This window comes from Alligator mississippiensis, chromosome 13 (assembly GCF_030867095.1).
Source record: "Alligator mississippiensis isolate rAllMis1 chromosome 13, rAllMis1, whole genome shotgun sequence".
Classification (NCBI taxonomy): domain Eukaryota; kingdom Metazoa; phylum Chordata; order Crocodylia; family Alligatoridae; genus Alligator; species Alligator mississippiensis.
This window is the reverse complement of record NC_081836.1, coordinates 28,295,985-28,312,117: the sequence shown is the minus strand read 5'-3', so window position 1 is coordinate 28,312,117 and position 16,133 is coordinate 28,295,985. Positions and strand designations below refer to the sequence as shown.

At 48.7% G+C, this 16,133-nt stretch overlaps 1 protein-coding gene across 1 annotated transcript; it reads right to left on the bottom strand.

Moving 5' to 3' along the window:
• Positions 1 to 1,043: 1,043 nt before the first annotated feature.
• LOC102574821 (noggin-2) lies at positions 1,044 to 3,882 on the bottom strand. The gene has a single exon (XM_006263222.3). It carries the CDS (start codon positions 3,085 to 3,087, stop codon positions 2,443 to 2,445), a length of 645 nt encoding a protein of 214 aa, XP_006263284.1. The 5' UTR covers positions 3,088 to 3,882; the 3' UTR covers positions 1,044 to 2,442.
• Positions 3,883 to 16,133: the final 12,251 nt, after the last annotated feature.

Here is a 16,133-nt window from a genome sequence, read left to right as displayed (position 1 = left end):
AATCTGGCCCTTTAAAGGGTACCTTGCAGGGTTTAGCTCCTACAGAAGGAGCCACATAATGGCTCCAGGAGCCCAATCCAAATCACACAGAAGTGAACTGGTCCCAACAGCAAAACTGGCCTTTACTTTACCAAGAGCAAGTTCAGACCCTCAGGACCAAACCTTACTGAGTGCAACTTCAATTCCCACTCCAGCATCTCACAAAACGGCATCTTCAGTAAAATCCCAGAGCTCCTGTCTACAGAGTGCTGATCCGGCAAAGAGCTGAGCTCTTCCCAAAAAGTTCTGATTGCCCCTAATTCAGACTACACTCAGCAAGAAAGCATGTTCTGCTCAGCCCTGGCAGGACTGGGTTGAACCCTGAGTACCGTGAGAGTAGAGGCACTCAGTACCTCTGCAGGATCAGTCCCCTAGATCCAAATATTCCCTCCCTCTCCACCCTGACCCCAGCAAACTCACACGTACCACTGGGGACCAAATTCCCAGTTCCCATGTCACTGGGGCTGCACCTCCACAGACCTCCCCTCCCCACTAATGATGACCGACAGCTAAAACATTTGTTCTAACACATGAGCTTTTGAATTTTGTCAGGCATTTTAATGGCACAGGAGATAACCTCTCCCCTTTCCTCCACCAATCGGAGAAATATGAAACTTGGAATCCAAGCAATAGAGAGAGAGAGGGAACATGACAGAGCACAGTGCAGAAGGAACACAAACTGCTGAAGATATGAGAAGATTGCTCCCTTCCCAGAACATTTAAATTATTCTATCCTCTGTGAGCCTTTACACCTCTGGGCTCTCCTCTTTCTCCCCAACAGGTTCAGAATTTAAGTAGACATAGTCAGCCTGATGCTCCAATGGTGTAAGCCAGTGCAGCTCTAATGATTTTGGTGGAGCTAGTTTGGTGTAAAATGGTGCAACTCTACAGCTCTGTGGATTTACATCAGTTGAGGATCTGACCCAAAGACTTCACCTGTCCCCTTCTCGCAGCAAGCATCCGAACATCAGCTCTTCACCCAGAGATCTGTAGTGCATCAAGAATTGTTTCTTCAAAGATAGCGTTTATTGCTAAAAATGTTTTGATCAATCATAGTTCATATTTACATTGATATGTTTTTAAAGGAATATTCAAGTAAACATTTCCAATATTTTCTGGCATAATCTCTAGCTTTTTTCCTATACACAAACATTAAAAATAAATAAACTGTACACAGAAAATGTCTTTTAACAGCTCTACATTACTATATGTATTCCCAAACAACAAAAGACTCCACTCTTTCATAGCTTTGTACTTTAAAAAAAAATCTTCTTAATTAATCATTATACACTTTAAAAAAAAACCTAGAGCACTTTGCAAATTAGTTCAAATGTCAGTGACAAGATCTGAAGACAAAAAATACAGCAAATAGAAATTAACATCTTAAAGGGATTCTGTGTTGCCTTTTTTTTCCTTTTTGTTTTTCTTAAATCTTTTTTACAGGAAAATTTCCCCTTCCCTTTTGCAGGGAAGTACTCAGATTCTACAGGGTTGGGTTTAAAATGTGGTCCTATGTCTTTAAAATAATAATAATAATAATTATTATAATAATTATAATAATAATAATAAAAAACAGCTGCAATTTCCCCCCTTCCTTTTTAAAATCTCTATATTTACAAGGCTGGTAATTTTTTTTGTTAGAACACTATATATGTATAAAAATAAACATCTGATTGTAGTGCTTAGCTTTGCCTCTGGCCTGCACTGCAGTTCCTTTCAGTTTTGCTTTTCCCGTTTCAAATAAAATAAAATAAAATAAGTCAAATAAAACAAAACAAAAACAAAACAGTGCAAGGGGCATAAGAGGAGAGAAACGAACCAACGCACAGATTCTCTGGGCGTGTTGTGTGTGTGTCAATCTTTTTTGTGTCTTTCCAGTCTTAGGGTCTCAGTGTGGAGGAGTTTGGGGTGGGAAGAGGACATGTCGCATACTAAGACACCACCGCATACTGGGTTAGATGATGCCTCCAAGGGAGGTTGACAAGAGAGAGCACTGGCACTCTGAGATCGCCAAGTGTGGGGACCGGGCTCCAGGCACTGGAGGCAGCCTGTGGCTGCCATTGGATCCAGGCGAAGTTAAACAGGAACAGTGGCACTCAGATCCATCCCCAGGTGCTCAGCTGGGATCCAGGTGAGGTCCTATGGGAGCATTGACACTCTGAGATGCCTGAACTGAGCCGTGGGTCTGGACTCCAGGGCAGTGGGGATAACCCGCAGCTGTAGCTGGTGCCCAGGAGAGGTCACACACATGCGCTGGCACTCTGAGATCCATCCCCAGGTGCCGAGCTGGGGCCCAGGAGAGGCTGCGTAACAGCTCTGGCACTCCGAGATGCCCAAGCCATGGTGCTGGGCCCCAGGGCTTGCCCACGTGCCCTGCTGCTGGGGCAGGCCACCCCGTCGGGGTCAGCAGGAGCACTTGCACTCTGAGATGACCGGGTACTGCACAGGGATCCAGGTGCAGTACTTCTGTGTGGACCAGCCCTGGCAGTGCCACCTCAGGAAGGTCTTGGTGACCGACTTGACAGGCTTGCAGTACATGCCCTCAGGGAAGGAGCAGGACTTCTCTGTGAAGCAGTGCCCCTCCTTGATGTAGCGGGGCCAGAAGCGGAGGCCCAAGTCCTTCCAGGCGTAGACCACGGGGCAGTATGTGTAGGCCCAAAGCCACTGCAGGAACTTCCTCCGGGCTTTCTTGCCCATCTTGATGCGGGCCCCGTAGGGCGCCTCGCCCAGGTCCAGCTTCTTCAGCTCGCCGGGCAGCGGCCCCGACACCTTGAACCTGTGCAGGGGGTCGGGGCTGGAGAGGTTCAGCTGAGCCGGGGCCACCACCGCCATGAAGCTGGGGTCGAAGTGGCTGCCCAGCTTCTTCCTCAGAGTCCGCTCGTCCAGGTCCTGCTCCTTGGGGTCGTAGTCGGGGTCGGGGTGCTCGATGATGTCCTTGACGGGCAGATTGTCGCTGGGGGAGGGCCGCAGCCGCAGGTAGGGCTGGCCGCCGCCCTGCCGGAGCAGCGCCAGGCAGGAGCAGAGCAGGAGGCTCTGAGGCAGCTTCATGCTCCCGTCGGGCGGGCGGGCGCTGCCCGGCGCCTCAGTGCCCCGCGCGGCCGCCGGCCCGCTGCATAAATAGGCAGCGGCAAGTCCGCCGGGGCCGGCGCTTTAAATAGCGCGGCGCGGGGAGGGGCCGGAGGCCGCGGTGACAGCGCGGGCCCTAGCAGCGCGGCATGGCCGGGCTCCCGCCTTCCTCTCCCGCAGGGATTCACAGCGGCCTCGTCGCCATCCCCATGGTGACAGCGGGCTCGGCCCCGCGCCGGCTGGTCTAGACGCTGGCCCGCGCGGGCGGGCGGGCGGGGATGTCCGGGCGGGCGGCTCAGGGCGCGGCGGGGCGCGGCAGGCAGGGCCGGGGGCAGGGGCAGGAGCGGGCGCGGCTGCTCCGCATGGCGCGGTCACCGCGCAGCTCGGCGGCTCCCGCCCCGGCCGCGCCGCTCCGCCGCCGCCGTCCCGCTCAGCCCCGCGCCGCCAGCGGGCGCCGCATGAAGCAGCGGTGCGGGACGCGCGCCCCGCCGCCCTCAGCGCTGCCCGGCACCCATGCCCGCGGCGCGGCTCGGCTCGGGGGGCTCCGGTCTCTCTCCGCTGCAGCCGGCGGGTGGGTCCCGGCCCCGGCCCCGGCCCGTCGCTGCCTGCGCTGCGCTGTGCTGCTGCCGGTGCCGGTCGGTGCCGCCGCCGCCGCCCCGCGCACTGCCGCGCTCCCGCCCGCGCCCAAGTTAAATATCCCCCGGCGGCGCGGCCGGCCCGGGCCCCCCCGCTGTCACTTCGCCGCGCGCTGATTGACAGCCCGGCCCCGCCGCCGCCGGGTCCTAGCGCCCCTCCCCGCCCGCCGCCGCCGCCGGCGTCCGGGCCCTGCCGCGCTCCGCTCCGCCGGCGCCGCACGAGTTAAGGCGGGGCCGGGCCGGGCCGGGCCGGGCCGGGCGGGGGCGGGGGCGGCGCAGGCCGGCGGCGGCCGCTGGGCGCTGCTGCAGGCACTGGTTTGGGAGCCGGGACCCGCTCCCCTGGGGCAGCTCCGAGGCGCCGGGAGGGGGGACGGGGTTGCCCGGCTGCAGAGGGAGGCAGCCCCGCCAGGGCTCTCGGCCCCGGGCAGGCGCTGCAGCCTCCCTCCGCCGCGGCCCCACGTGCTGCCCCGCTGAGCCCGGGGACCCGGTCCCGGCCAGGGACGACCTGTCAGACCCGCGGGCCCCGACACACACACGCCAGCCCCCTCGGACGGGCCTCAGCTCCCGCCGCCGCCCCGGCCGCGGAAACACGACGGGGCGATTCTTCCGCAGCCGCGAGCCGGACGAGAGGGCAGCGGCTCCCCGCCCCGCGGGCTGCTCTCGAGGATCTCCGGGCTCATCTCGGCAGCGCTGTCCGCACCCCCCGCACCGCGTGGCCCCTTGAAAGGATTTCGTGGCCCCTGGCTGGGAAGCGCGGGCTTGCGGGTCGGTGACACGAGCACTGGCCCCCCCAGCAGAGCAGAGCAGTGCGGGGAGGGGATGGGGCTTCCCACCCCAACCCGGCCCCGATCCAGCTCCTCGGGTACTGCAGCCTGTGCTCCTGCTGGCTCCCAATCCAAACCCCCTCCCAGAGCAGGAGATGATTCCTCAGGTTGTGCCCAGCAGGTGCTTTAACTTCTTAACGTTTGATCCCTGGAGCTAGCCATCATTAAGAGCATCAGTTCTCAGACTCACAAGGGTGCAGGAAGCCCCAAGAGAATTACAGTGCTTCATCATCCAGCAATCTGTAAGCGGTGATAGCAGCTACTTGTAGTTCACTGCAACTTTCCTGCAGTCTTCCCGGAGCCTCTTCTGACCAAGCCTGTGGAAAAAGATCCTCTCTCTGTCCCCACTGTGCTTGTTTCACAGCTTGCTTTGTCAAGAGGTTCTCTGATAGAAATTAACGGAAGATCACAGTTGTGGATGGCTTAAAAAAATGCAAGAACTGCATGGGTGGTCCAACAAAAATATATCACCAAAAAACCCCTTGCTTCTCACATACTTCTTGGAGCATCATTGCTACAACAACACTCAAACCCCTTTAAAAATGCATGAAGAACAAATACACAAGCAGACAGAACAACTGCAAAGGAGTGAGATATTAGCTCAATGGTAGCTTGAAACAAGGAATCCTAACAAAAGTCCCATCCCTGTAGGAAAGGACATAAACATCACAGATATAAATGAAATGATACCATGTTCAAGTAAGTCTCTGTTCAGCTTCTCTCCTAATGCTGATTTTTCAGGTAACCAAGTGCTACAATTGATGCAGGAAAGAAGAGGGAGCTATTGTCGAGGGGGGTGCAGCATCTATGAGCAGATAATATAAAGTGGTTCAGAACATGAAGACGTAGCCAAGAACTTACAAGAACATATGCAAGTTAACCAAGTATTTCAGCAACTGACTGAATACCACTTTGGTTTCCATTCACAGAAAGAAACACAGGGAGAATAAGCTGATTTGTCTCCATATAAATAACCTTTCCAGGGCAATCATGCCTATTTTGAGTGAATCAAGTGTTGTAAAGCAACAATCTGTCAGTAATAACATTTTTGCTGGTCACCCACAGCCCATGGCACATTTGGAAGGGATGATGACAGTTTCTTAACAAAAAGCAGTCCTGATTCCAGACTGTATCATAGAAGAAATGAGCACTTACCACTGCCCCTTCCCCTCTCTAAATCCACTGTGCTGCTCCACCCTGTGCCCACTTTTCCATGGGAGCTCATATTCTCTTCTGGCCATACACACAACTAGAATGTAACCAAGGCACTGGTCAAACCAAATGACAACCGTGACTTCTCCCATGGGCAAAGTTCCAGCATGGGGTTGTGAAAATATACAACTTACTGGGCTGGATTTATAGCTATCTCACTACCTTCAGCAGGTGAGGTCATGACCTCTTTTAGAGCATCACTCCAGTTTAAAAGCAGCACCTCTCTCCCTGGATGTTCTCTAAAGGTATGTCTGGAGCATACCCCATGTGGGGGTCACTCTTGAACACATCCTATGCACCCACTCTCACCCTGCCAGCACCAAATCTAGAATCACAGTGGTGAAGCTGCTGTGGGAGCATGGCTGTTGTCCATGGCTGGAGGTAGAGGTCTCAAGAGCAGCCATGGCAGAGGACCCTGGAGTGGGTTCACCACCACAGTTTGGGGTTTTGCACACACAAGCAGGAGCTATTGGAGGTATACTGGGGAAAAACCCTCCACTGGAGTGCTGGAGACACAGTGTAGACATACCCCCAGATGGTGAGGACCCACCTTTTTGGCAGGCATGCCATAAATTAGCTCTGAGTCCTTCCCAAGTGTCACACCAATCCTTTTCCCTTCACAATCTGCTGCTCTTTCTGCTCCTAGCCCTGTGCTCTGTGTCTGATCTACAGCTCTGTTTTCTTCTTCCTTCTCCATGTTCCCTTCCCAATTTGCCGCTTTGCTTTCTCCTTCCCAATCTAACTGCCCTTCCTGATCTGCTGCATGCTACACACACAGGCTGCCAGATTGGCCATCCCTACCCTAAGACATTCTGGCTTAACATAAAGCTGGGTTAAGGTAGTCACAACTTCCCAACATTCCTCTTCCCGTTTCAATAGTGGGGAATGAAGCTAAAGATATAAACCTTCCAGCCATGATTTGTACCCACTAACTTCTATGCTCAGGGTGTTGGCCCACAGAGCCTGGTGTACATCAACACAGTGAACCAAGCCCTTCTCACCTCCTTAACCCCTGCATTGCTCAACACTGACTTCAACATTGAACAGGGTCCAAAAATTGGACACACAGCTGGCCCATGCTGACAGCATGAAAGAACATTCTTGCCCATGCCAGTCACTCCTTCCTAAAGGCATGATGTAACCAGTCACCCACCAGGGCCAAAGCAGGGGAAGTAAAGAAATGAGGGGAGATGTATGAGCCAAATTCTTACCATGTCATGGTCCTGAACCCTCAAGAAACCAGAGAAACCTAGTTAGCTGGACAGTTGTGGGCACCATACAGGACATAAACTGATCATCGATGGTTGGATGATGAATGTATTAAAAAAATTGAAGAAACATTTTCCAGAGATTTTCCACGTCTTCCTCATCCAAGATAATGTCCAAGTATGTCATCATCTATAACATGTTTCTCCATTGAGAAGCACAGGGTCACATCCTTCTTGGGGTAAAATCACTATGTCAGTGGAACTATAAAAACTTATACCAGGTCAGGACCTGGCTTCCCATTTTCAAGTTAATTGAAATACGTAGAATGCCTCAGAATATTGTAAATACATTGAACCTGTTTTCCCATACTGTGTATTTTATCTATTGCATAGGAGGCTAATTTACAGTATTCTGCTTCTTTGTACACCTCATTTCTGTATGTAACTGTATCTGTCTGGCATTTTTAGCAGCAGATCGCAAAGCAGTTTGCAGAAGATGTCAGTATTATAAATCTCCATGTTATGGAATCATTATCATGATCTTCGACCTCACTCTCAAACCTGATTCACCCTGTTCCACACAGTCATATTTTGGGAAAAAAGGCTCTCAAAGTTAGGGCATCAATTGGAGATCACTGGGCGATTACAACCAGGTAAAGATCTGTACTGTGCACCCCCTGTATCACTGGCCATTGTTTACTACCAAGCACTGGAACCTCTGATCCTCCAATGTACCTTGCCAAAAGTGAAGTCTCCTGTTTACAGAGCGAGTCAGTTGTTATCCTAGCTCTCACAATCACACTCTTGTGTTAACAACCCACACCAAAAATAGCTATCAGAAAATGTTGAGGGCTGATGCCCCATTCGTCCATTTGACTTCTGCTTATGACATTCTGTGACACACCAGCCTGCTAAGGAAACTATAAAAAAGCTCCCTAATTGGTTTGCTCACATTATACCATTTCTTCAGCTGCCTCTTGCCTTCATACACAATGGCTTGTTCATCATCTTAGTCTGATAGGACAGTCACCTTGCTTGGAGTAGGGCTAAGAAGGACTTAGCAGAAAGCACCAGGTTCAAGAACTATAAAAAGCAAAGGCTTTCTTCTAAGCAGCAAAGGCTTGGAAAACATGCTTAACACCACTGTCTTCATCCAAGGACTTAGACCTAACGGTAACTGCAGGCGTAGCTTTGAAGAAACTTTGGTGCCTTTACAGCAAGCAAGAGAGCAGATCTGTTACGCTGTTACACTGATTGGGACATCCTGAGCATGCCCTGCAATGGGTGAAGGTGGAGTAACAGGAGCAAAACCCCATTTATTCACCTGAGGACTTTGTCTTGATTGTCCTCCCATTTTACTTTTCCCTTGTTCCATTGTTTAGACACAGTCCATGTAACAGCTAGTATTTAATTAGGGAATTTAAGGCTGTGATACACATCATAAAAAAGACTTATCAGAACTCCATAGTTATTAACATCGAAAACCAGGAAAATTTCAATTAAAGGAACCCTACAGAGGACAAAATAGTAATATGACTTTTTTCTTCCTTTCTTTCTAGTAAATGAAGAAGGTCTGACATTTTTTTTGCTTGAGAAAGAGAGAAGTAATGGCATATAGAGGGTGGGGTGGACAGTCTACTTGTTCTTACATTAGTAATTCAGACCTTGTCCACCTTGTTTTCCCTGGATGCCTCTATGGACAAATGGATCATTGTTGGTATTAAAACACCAGAAATGCTAACCATCTAATTAACTGAGAGGCGGGTGATTTTTATTCAGTTTGTTTCCCTTGTTTGTTTCTGTTAGCAACCAGTTTAACGCGAATGCCTGAACACACAGTTGTGAGAAAAACTCTCTTTGTTAAAAAATCATCCCTAGTCCTTTAACTATGGGCTGAGAAAGCTTGAAATCCACAAGTGAAACTTCTTCTCACAAGGCCTCCAGTTAAGCCAGGGAAGACCAGATTTGACAGTCTTGATCATTATAAGGTAAAAATAATCAAGATGAACCTCCTCTGGTTGTTGTTTTTTAATTTCAGGGATTTATTTTATAAATAAGATAAACTCAATTTCTTGGCATGGCAAAAATAGGAAAGCACCTGCCTTTGACAAGACAAAAGTCCTAATTTGGGGAGGGGCGGGGGGCACGACAACTAATTACGGCACAAAAGGTTTTAGTTAGCTTTCTGTTTTATTTTCTAGTAGAAATATATTGATGAGAGCTGTTTAAAATATCTAAAGCATGCGAAGACAGGAACATACAATCATATATCTAGGGTAAGGTTACAACTTGAACTACAGATACACGCAGAGGAGAAATGAAAAATAAGAACCAGAACCATACTACTGGTTTTCCTTGTGGCAAAAATACAGCCTTAAGGAATAAGCCCCTTACAAGGGTGCACAATAGTTTTTTTTCCTGTTTCCTTTGCAGATTATCTTATATTGATATTTAATGTTTTTAAGTTTATTAGGAGAATGATAGTCAAAGTACTAGTAAAAGTCTTAAATCTGACTGTTTTTTGTTCCCAGCATCTTGCCTTACATGATCTGCTCTATAGCTATGTAACACATCTTCCTAATTTCCAATATGGAACACAGAGTGCAGCTGTTTTATTATTAACCATTATATCTCCCAACACGCCAGATATGAATCATCAACAGAAGAACCCTCCTCCACTTCAAGTGTCTGTTGGGGGCTTGTCTACACTAAGGAAAAGGGTTCCTTATAGTGAGGGAGGGGTGAGTTCAGGGTTGACCAGCTAACCCAGGACTCACAGTATGAAACTTCATGCTGCATGGGCAGCCCCATTTGAAACTACTAGAACCCCATGCAGCATGAAATTTCATGCTGTGAGTTCTGGGTTAGCTGGTCAACCCTGAACTCACCCCTACCTCGCTATAAGTTACTAAAATGACTAAAAAACAACCCTTTTTTTTCCTAGGTGAGAATTAAATGGCACTAAGAATCATAGGTATTTCCTCTATAGCCCACCACAATTCTGAGCTGGAGACTATGGCTGGTCACATCCTCCATCCAAAGTACTGAGCAGGTGCACTCACTGCTCCACCCCACATTCCTTAGTCACCCCTTAACAAGATTCATATGCCCCAAAAGACTTCAGTGCTTACACCACCCCAAGATGCCCAGAAATGATGCCATAAGATGGTTACCATAGCTATTAAAGTATACTTTATACACTTGGATAAACTCATAGGTCTGTGATATGTGGCAAGGGACATGGGACCATTGCAGAAGTTACAGTGGATGCTGCATAGCTGATTTTCAGTTTCAAACAGTTCCAAGGGAGTGAGTCAAGTTTTAACCTTAACTTAGAAAGTCATCCCTTTCAAAAGTTTATGTTTCCAGAAGTATGGTATTTTAATCAACCTTTCTTCAATAAATGTAGTCCATTTACAACCTCCATCTCAATAAATAACTCCAACTCCCCACTTCAGAAACACAGCTGGTGCAATAGGAAATTCATGACTCACTGGGCTGAGCAGGGGTACAGTATTTAAAAGGTTTGGCCTATGAAACAAGACTAATACTCCAGTGCAGAATGGGAAGTGTCCATCACCCCATTAATGCTGTGGGGAGTGCAGATAGATCATCCATGAGACATCCTATATTAAGTTAAATAATGTTCTTGCAGCTAGTAGCAGGCATCTGTCTGTCTCGCAAGACAATAGAATTATGCCAGGTGAGACATCAGCTCACTGAATATAATCCTCACATGAAAGATAAAGCAAAATTGAAGTGGCCTCTCTAGGGTGCAAAAGTTCTGGGCAGTGTATCTAGAAACACTGAGCTGCCCACCTACCACTGTCCCCCTCTCAGCCTTGCTGGTTTAATCCAAAGGAAAGGCAGGTGCCAGGACACGTGGAACCAGTTTGGCCGCAGGAGCTGACAGAGCAAAGGAGATCACCCAATTTTCCATCTATCAGGGCTTCACTTTTAGACTGGCTGTGAACCAAGATTAAAGAGCCCAGTCTGCTATATCATGGAGTGGACTAGCCCGTGGAAAAGGAAGTCTCACTTAAAAAGAAAACAAAACAGAATAGAAAGCTGACTTTGTACAGCGTTTACTTTCTTCTTGGAGTCACACCGTTTTAGAGACAAGGTATGAAATTTTTGGGCTGTTCTGACTGTCATGCATTACTTTTTGGCATTTACTGTGAGACACTTTTCTGCCCTTTAAGTCCATTGTATCTTTCATTTATTCTGCACCAAAGTACTATTCTCTATTTTGAATCTCTCTTGCTTTCTGTCTCACGGAGGGATTTCCCTGAAATCTCCTACCACCACACATACAGAAACAGGCTTTACTTTCTTCCACACTGTATCACAGTCTTCCTATTAACATTCTGGATTTCATTCTCTTCTATTTTTATGCCTTCCATAGTCACTTGCATTTTGGTTACTGCATAGACCTGTTTTGGTTGCATTATCTTGCTTAGTGTGTGTTTGGTAGGCTGCGTGTTTCAGGCATGCGCTCTGAGCAGCAGTTCGTGTGCTGCTAGCTGAGTGATTGCTGGGTGATTGCTTCCTGTGTCTTACAGAAGCCCTAATGAGGGGGCGGAGCCAGTCCAAGCCCAGCAAAGTATAAAAGGAAACTCCCTGAGTGACCAGGGAGCAAGTGAACAGGGCAAGCAATTTACAGGTCAGTTTGCCATCCTCTCTTAGAAGGGGAGACTTTAAGCTTGGTGAGAGGAAGCATGGAAAAAGGAATCTCTTGGGACCAAGAAGTAGTAAACAGGCCAGCTTACAGGCGAGTTTGCTAGAGCAGGTCTGCTTGGAAAAAGAGCAGCAAGCGAGAGGCAGCAGACTAAGAAACCCAGAGAAATGACTGGAGGATGTTGCAATGCCAGAGCAGCTGCCACTGCTTCTCCTTGCTCCCGTGAGGTGTCTGTTCAAGCAGGACCATGCACTAAGGCTTCCACCCAGACCCTGGCTTGGTGTCATGGAGACTGTGGCTTGCAGGTCCCTTCCAATAAGAGCCAGGTGGGGGACTGCCTGTGATGCGAGTGGTGCCTCCTCGTGGTATCCCTCAAGGAACAGGCAAGAGAGCTACAGGAAGAGATAGCAAGGCTCCAAAGCATCCTCCACCATGAAGATTTCATTGATTCAGTGCAGGAGAAGACCTCTAGGACTGTGGAGGAAGGACTGCCAGAGGCAGCTCTAGAGAAGGCAGAGGACATGGACTCCCAGAAAGATGGAAGCTTGTGATCTCTGGCAGCAAACAGAAATCTTCATCTCCACCTACAGCAGTTTGCCTGGAAAACAGGTATGGCGCCCTAGCAACAGAGGAGGAGGAGCACATTCCACTGGTGGAGGAGGACAGGCCTGGCCTCCCCAAGGTTGGAAGGATAAAGACCACACCAGCAAGAAGAAGTGATAGGTGGCTATGATTGGGGACTCCCTTTTGAGGGGGACGGAGGCATCCACCTGCCAGCCTGACCTATTGTCTCAGGAAGTCTGCTGCTTCCTTGGAACCTGGATCCAAGATGCCATGGAAGGATTACTGAGACTCATCCAGCCCTCTGACTACTACCCGAAGCTGCTCATCCATGTGGGCACCAATTATACTGCCCGGGGAGACCCTGAGCAAATCAAAAGTGATGACAGGGCTCTGGGTGCAACAGTGAAGGGGATGGGGGGCTCAGGTGGTATTCTCAACCCTTCCCAGTCAAAAGGAAAGGCCTGGGCAGGAGCAGACACATCCAGCAGATCAATGCATGTCTGCGCAGATGGTGACACCAGCAGGGCTTTGGCTTCTTTGACCATGGGATGTTGTTCCAAGAAGAAGAATTGCTGGGAAGAGATGGGATCCACCTGATGAAGAGCGGGAAGAGCAGACAGGCTCACTAACTTAGTGAGGAGGGCTTTAAACTAGGTTTGCCAGGGGATGAAGAACAAAGCCCTGAGGTAGGGGTGGAAGTCAGCGACCTAGAAGAGCAAGCAGAAGGGGGCAACAGGGGGGCCTTCTCATTCTTGCTGAGAAAGTAGGGCAATAGGCTACTTACCTCAGATGCCTGTACATGAATGCACTGAGCCTGGGAAACAAGCAGGAAGAATTAGAAGTCCTTGCACGGTCAAGTAACTATGATGTGATTGGCATAAGAGACTTGGTGGGAGTTTGCATGACTGCAGCAGTGTCATGGATGGGTACAAACTGTTCAGGAAGGACAGGCAGGGGAGAAGAGGAGGAGGAGTTGCACTCCATGTAAAAGAGCCATATGATTGTTCAGAGCTCTAGTATGAAACTGGAGATAAACCTGTTGAAAGTCTCTGAGTTAGGGTCAGAGGGGAGAGCAACAAGGGTGATGTCATTGTGGGGGTTTGCTATAGACCACCAAACCAGGAGGAAGTGGTGGATGAGGCTTTCTTCAAACAGCTAGCGAAAGTTTCCCAATCACAGGCGCTGGTTCTCACGGGGGACTTCAATCACCCTGACATCTGCTGGGAGGACAATACAGCAGTGCTCAGGCAATCCAGAAAGTTTCTGGAGAATGTTGGGGACTTCCTGGTGCAAGTGTTCTTCTTGACCTGCTACTCACAAACAGGGAAGAATTGGTAGGGAATGTAGTAGTAGATAGCAACTTGGGCAGCAGCAACCATGAGATGATTGAGTTCAGGATCCTGAGGAAAGGAAGGATGGAGAGCAGCAGAGTAAGGACTGTGGCCTTCAGAAAAGCAAACTTTGACTCACTCAGGGAACTGATGGGCAGGATTCCCTGGGAGGCCAGTCTGAGGGAGACAGGAGTCCAGGAAAGCTGGCTGTACTGTAAAGAAACCTTACTGAGAGTGCAGGAACAAACCATCCGGATGTCCAAGAACACCAGCAAGTATGACAAAAGACCAGCGTGGCTTAGCAGCAAACTCTTTAGGAAGCTAAAACGCAAAAAGAAATCTGATAAGAAGTGGAAAATTGGACAAACAACTAGGGAGGAGAATATAAAAGTACTGCTGGGGCATGCAGGGATGAAATCAGGAAGGCCAAAGCGCAGTTAGAGTTGCAGCTAGCAAGGGACATGAAGGGTTTCTTCTACAAGTATGTCGAAACAAGAGGAGGCTCAAGGAAAGTGTGGGTCCTTTACTGAATGGAGGAGGCAACCTAGTGACTATGCCTTTTTTACCTCAGTCTTTACAGGCAAGGTCACCTCCCAGACTACTGCACCTAACAGCACAGTTTGGGGAGGAAGTAATAAGCCAACAGTGGCAAAAGAACAGATTAGGGACTATTGAGAAAAGTTGGATGTTTACAAGTCCATGGGGCTGGGCACAATACGCCTGAGGGTGCCAAGGGTGTTGGCTGATGTTATTGCAGAGCCACTGGCCATTATCTTTGAAAAGTCATGGTGATCAGGAAAGGTCCTGTATGATTGGAAAAGGGCAAATATAGTGCTCATCTTTAAGAAAGAGGAAAAAGGAGGATCCAGGGAACTACAGACCAGTCAGCCTCACCTCAGGTCCTGGAAAAATCATTGAGCAAGTCCTCAAGGAATCAATTTCTAAACAGTTGGAGAAGAAGGTGATTAGGAACAGTCAGCATGGATTCACCAAGGGCAAGTCAAGCCTGGCCAACCTGCTTGCCTTCTATGTTGAGATGACTGGCTCTGTGGATGCAGGTAGGCCAGTGGATGTGATGTACCTTGAGTTTAGCAAGACTTTTGATACAGTCTCCCACAACCTTCTCGCAACCAAGCTAAAGAAGTATGTGTTAGATGACTGGACTATAAAGTGGATAGAAAACTGGTTGGATCATTGGGCTCAGAAGGTAGTAGTCAGTGGCTCAATGTCAGAAAACCAAAGGGCAGCCAGTATCAAATGGAGTGCCCCAGGGGTCAGACCTGAGGCCAGGTTTGTTCAATATTTTCACCAGTGACCTGGAAGAGTGCACTCTCAACAAGTTTGCAGATGACACCAACCTGAGTAGAGTAGTAGATATGCTGGAGGGTAGGTCTAGGATTCAGAGATCTTGACAAATTGGAGAATTGGGCCAAAAGAAATATCATGAGTTTCAGTAAGGACAAGTGGAAAGTCTTGCACTTAGGATGGAACAATCCTATGCATCGGTACAGGCTGGGGGCTGACCAGCTAAGGAGCAGCTCTGCAGAAAAAGGGGTTGGAGATTACAGTAGACAATAAACCGAACATAAGCCAACAAAGTTCTCTTGTTGTGAAGAAGGCTAACAGCATACTGGGCTGCATTAGGAGGAATGTCACCAGTAGATGGAGGGAAGTGATTCTTCCCCTCTATTTGACACTAATGAGGTCACATCTAGAGTACTGTGTCCAGTTTTGGGCCCCCCACTGCGGAAAGAACATGGACAAATTGGAGGGGAGTCCAGCTAAGGGCAACCAAAATGGTTAGGGGGCTGGGGCACATGACTTATGAGGAAAGGCTTAAGAAGAATGTACCATATCTCTGTTATATCCCTAACACTCCCAATCACCATGGTTGGCTATGCCTATAGACCAGACAGTTCAGGGGACTGAAAACCTTTCACCTCTGGGTGACTGGCTTGAATCCATAAATACTGGCCATAAATCATTACCATCGGGCAGCCAATATTTAATGGGTTGATGATCTCAGACCAGTTCCTTGTGGACAGGTTTCCACATCACAAAAAAAAACCCAAGGAAAAAGTCATTTATCCATAATATTAGCTCTTTTTTGTGTGTGGAAAAAGGCACAGAGCAAAAATTTGATTATTCTGACCCTATTTATTTATTTATTTATTTCCTACCTATAGGGGCTTTTTACCATCTTGTACCATCTATACTTTTCCCAGAGCCTGATGAAGGGACTTTGATCCTGAAAGCTTGCCGAAAAGGACAATTTTCTTGCGATTTCCCAATTGGTCTAATAAAAGGTATCATTTTGGAACCAAGATTTCTAGTTGTTTGTATTATTCTGACCCAGAACTTTTGGGCAAAAAAATCCTCCCCTCTGACAGGTATATTCCTGCAGGAAAATACCCAAAGGAGCTGGCTTACAGTAAGAGCCTGAGGTTGCAGTAGCTTGTACAAAAACAGTCATTGTAGTCAGCAAGAGTTTCGAGTAAGTAAGATCTAAAAGATCAAGTTGTCAGGTAGTGCAGTGCAAATGCTCTTCTCCTAATGTAAATGAGAGGAAAAGATGC

Excerpts from the sequence above, each read along its gene's own strand:
- LOC102574821 (XM_006263222.3), bottom strand. The coding sequence starts at position 3,087 with ATGAAGCTGCCTCAGAGCCTCCTGCTCTGCTCCTGCCTGGCGCTGCTC.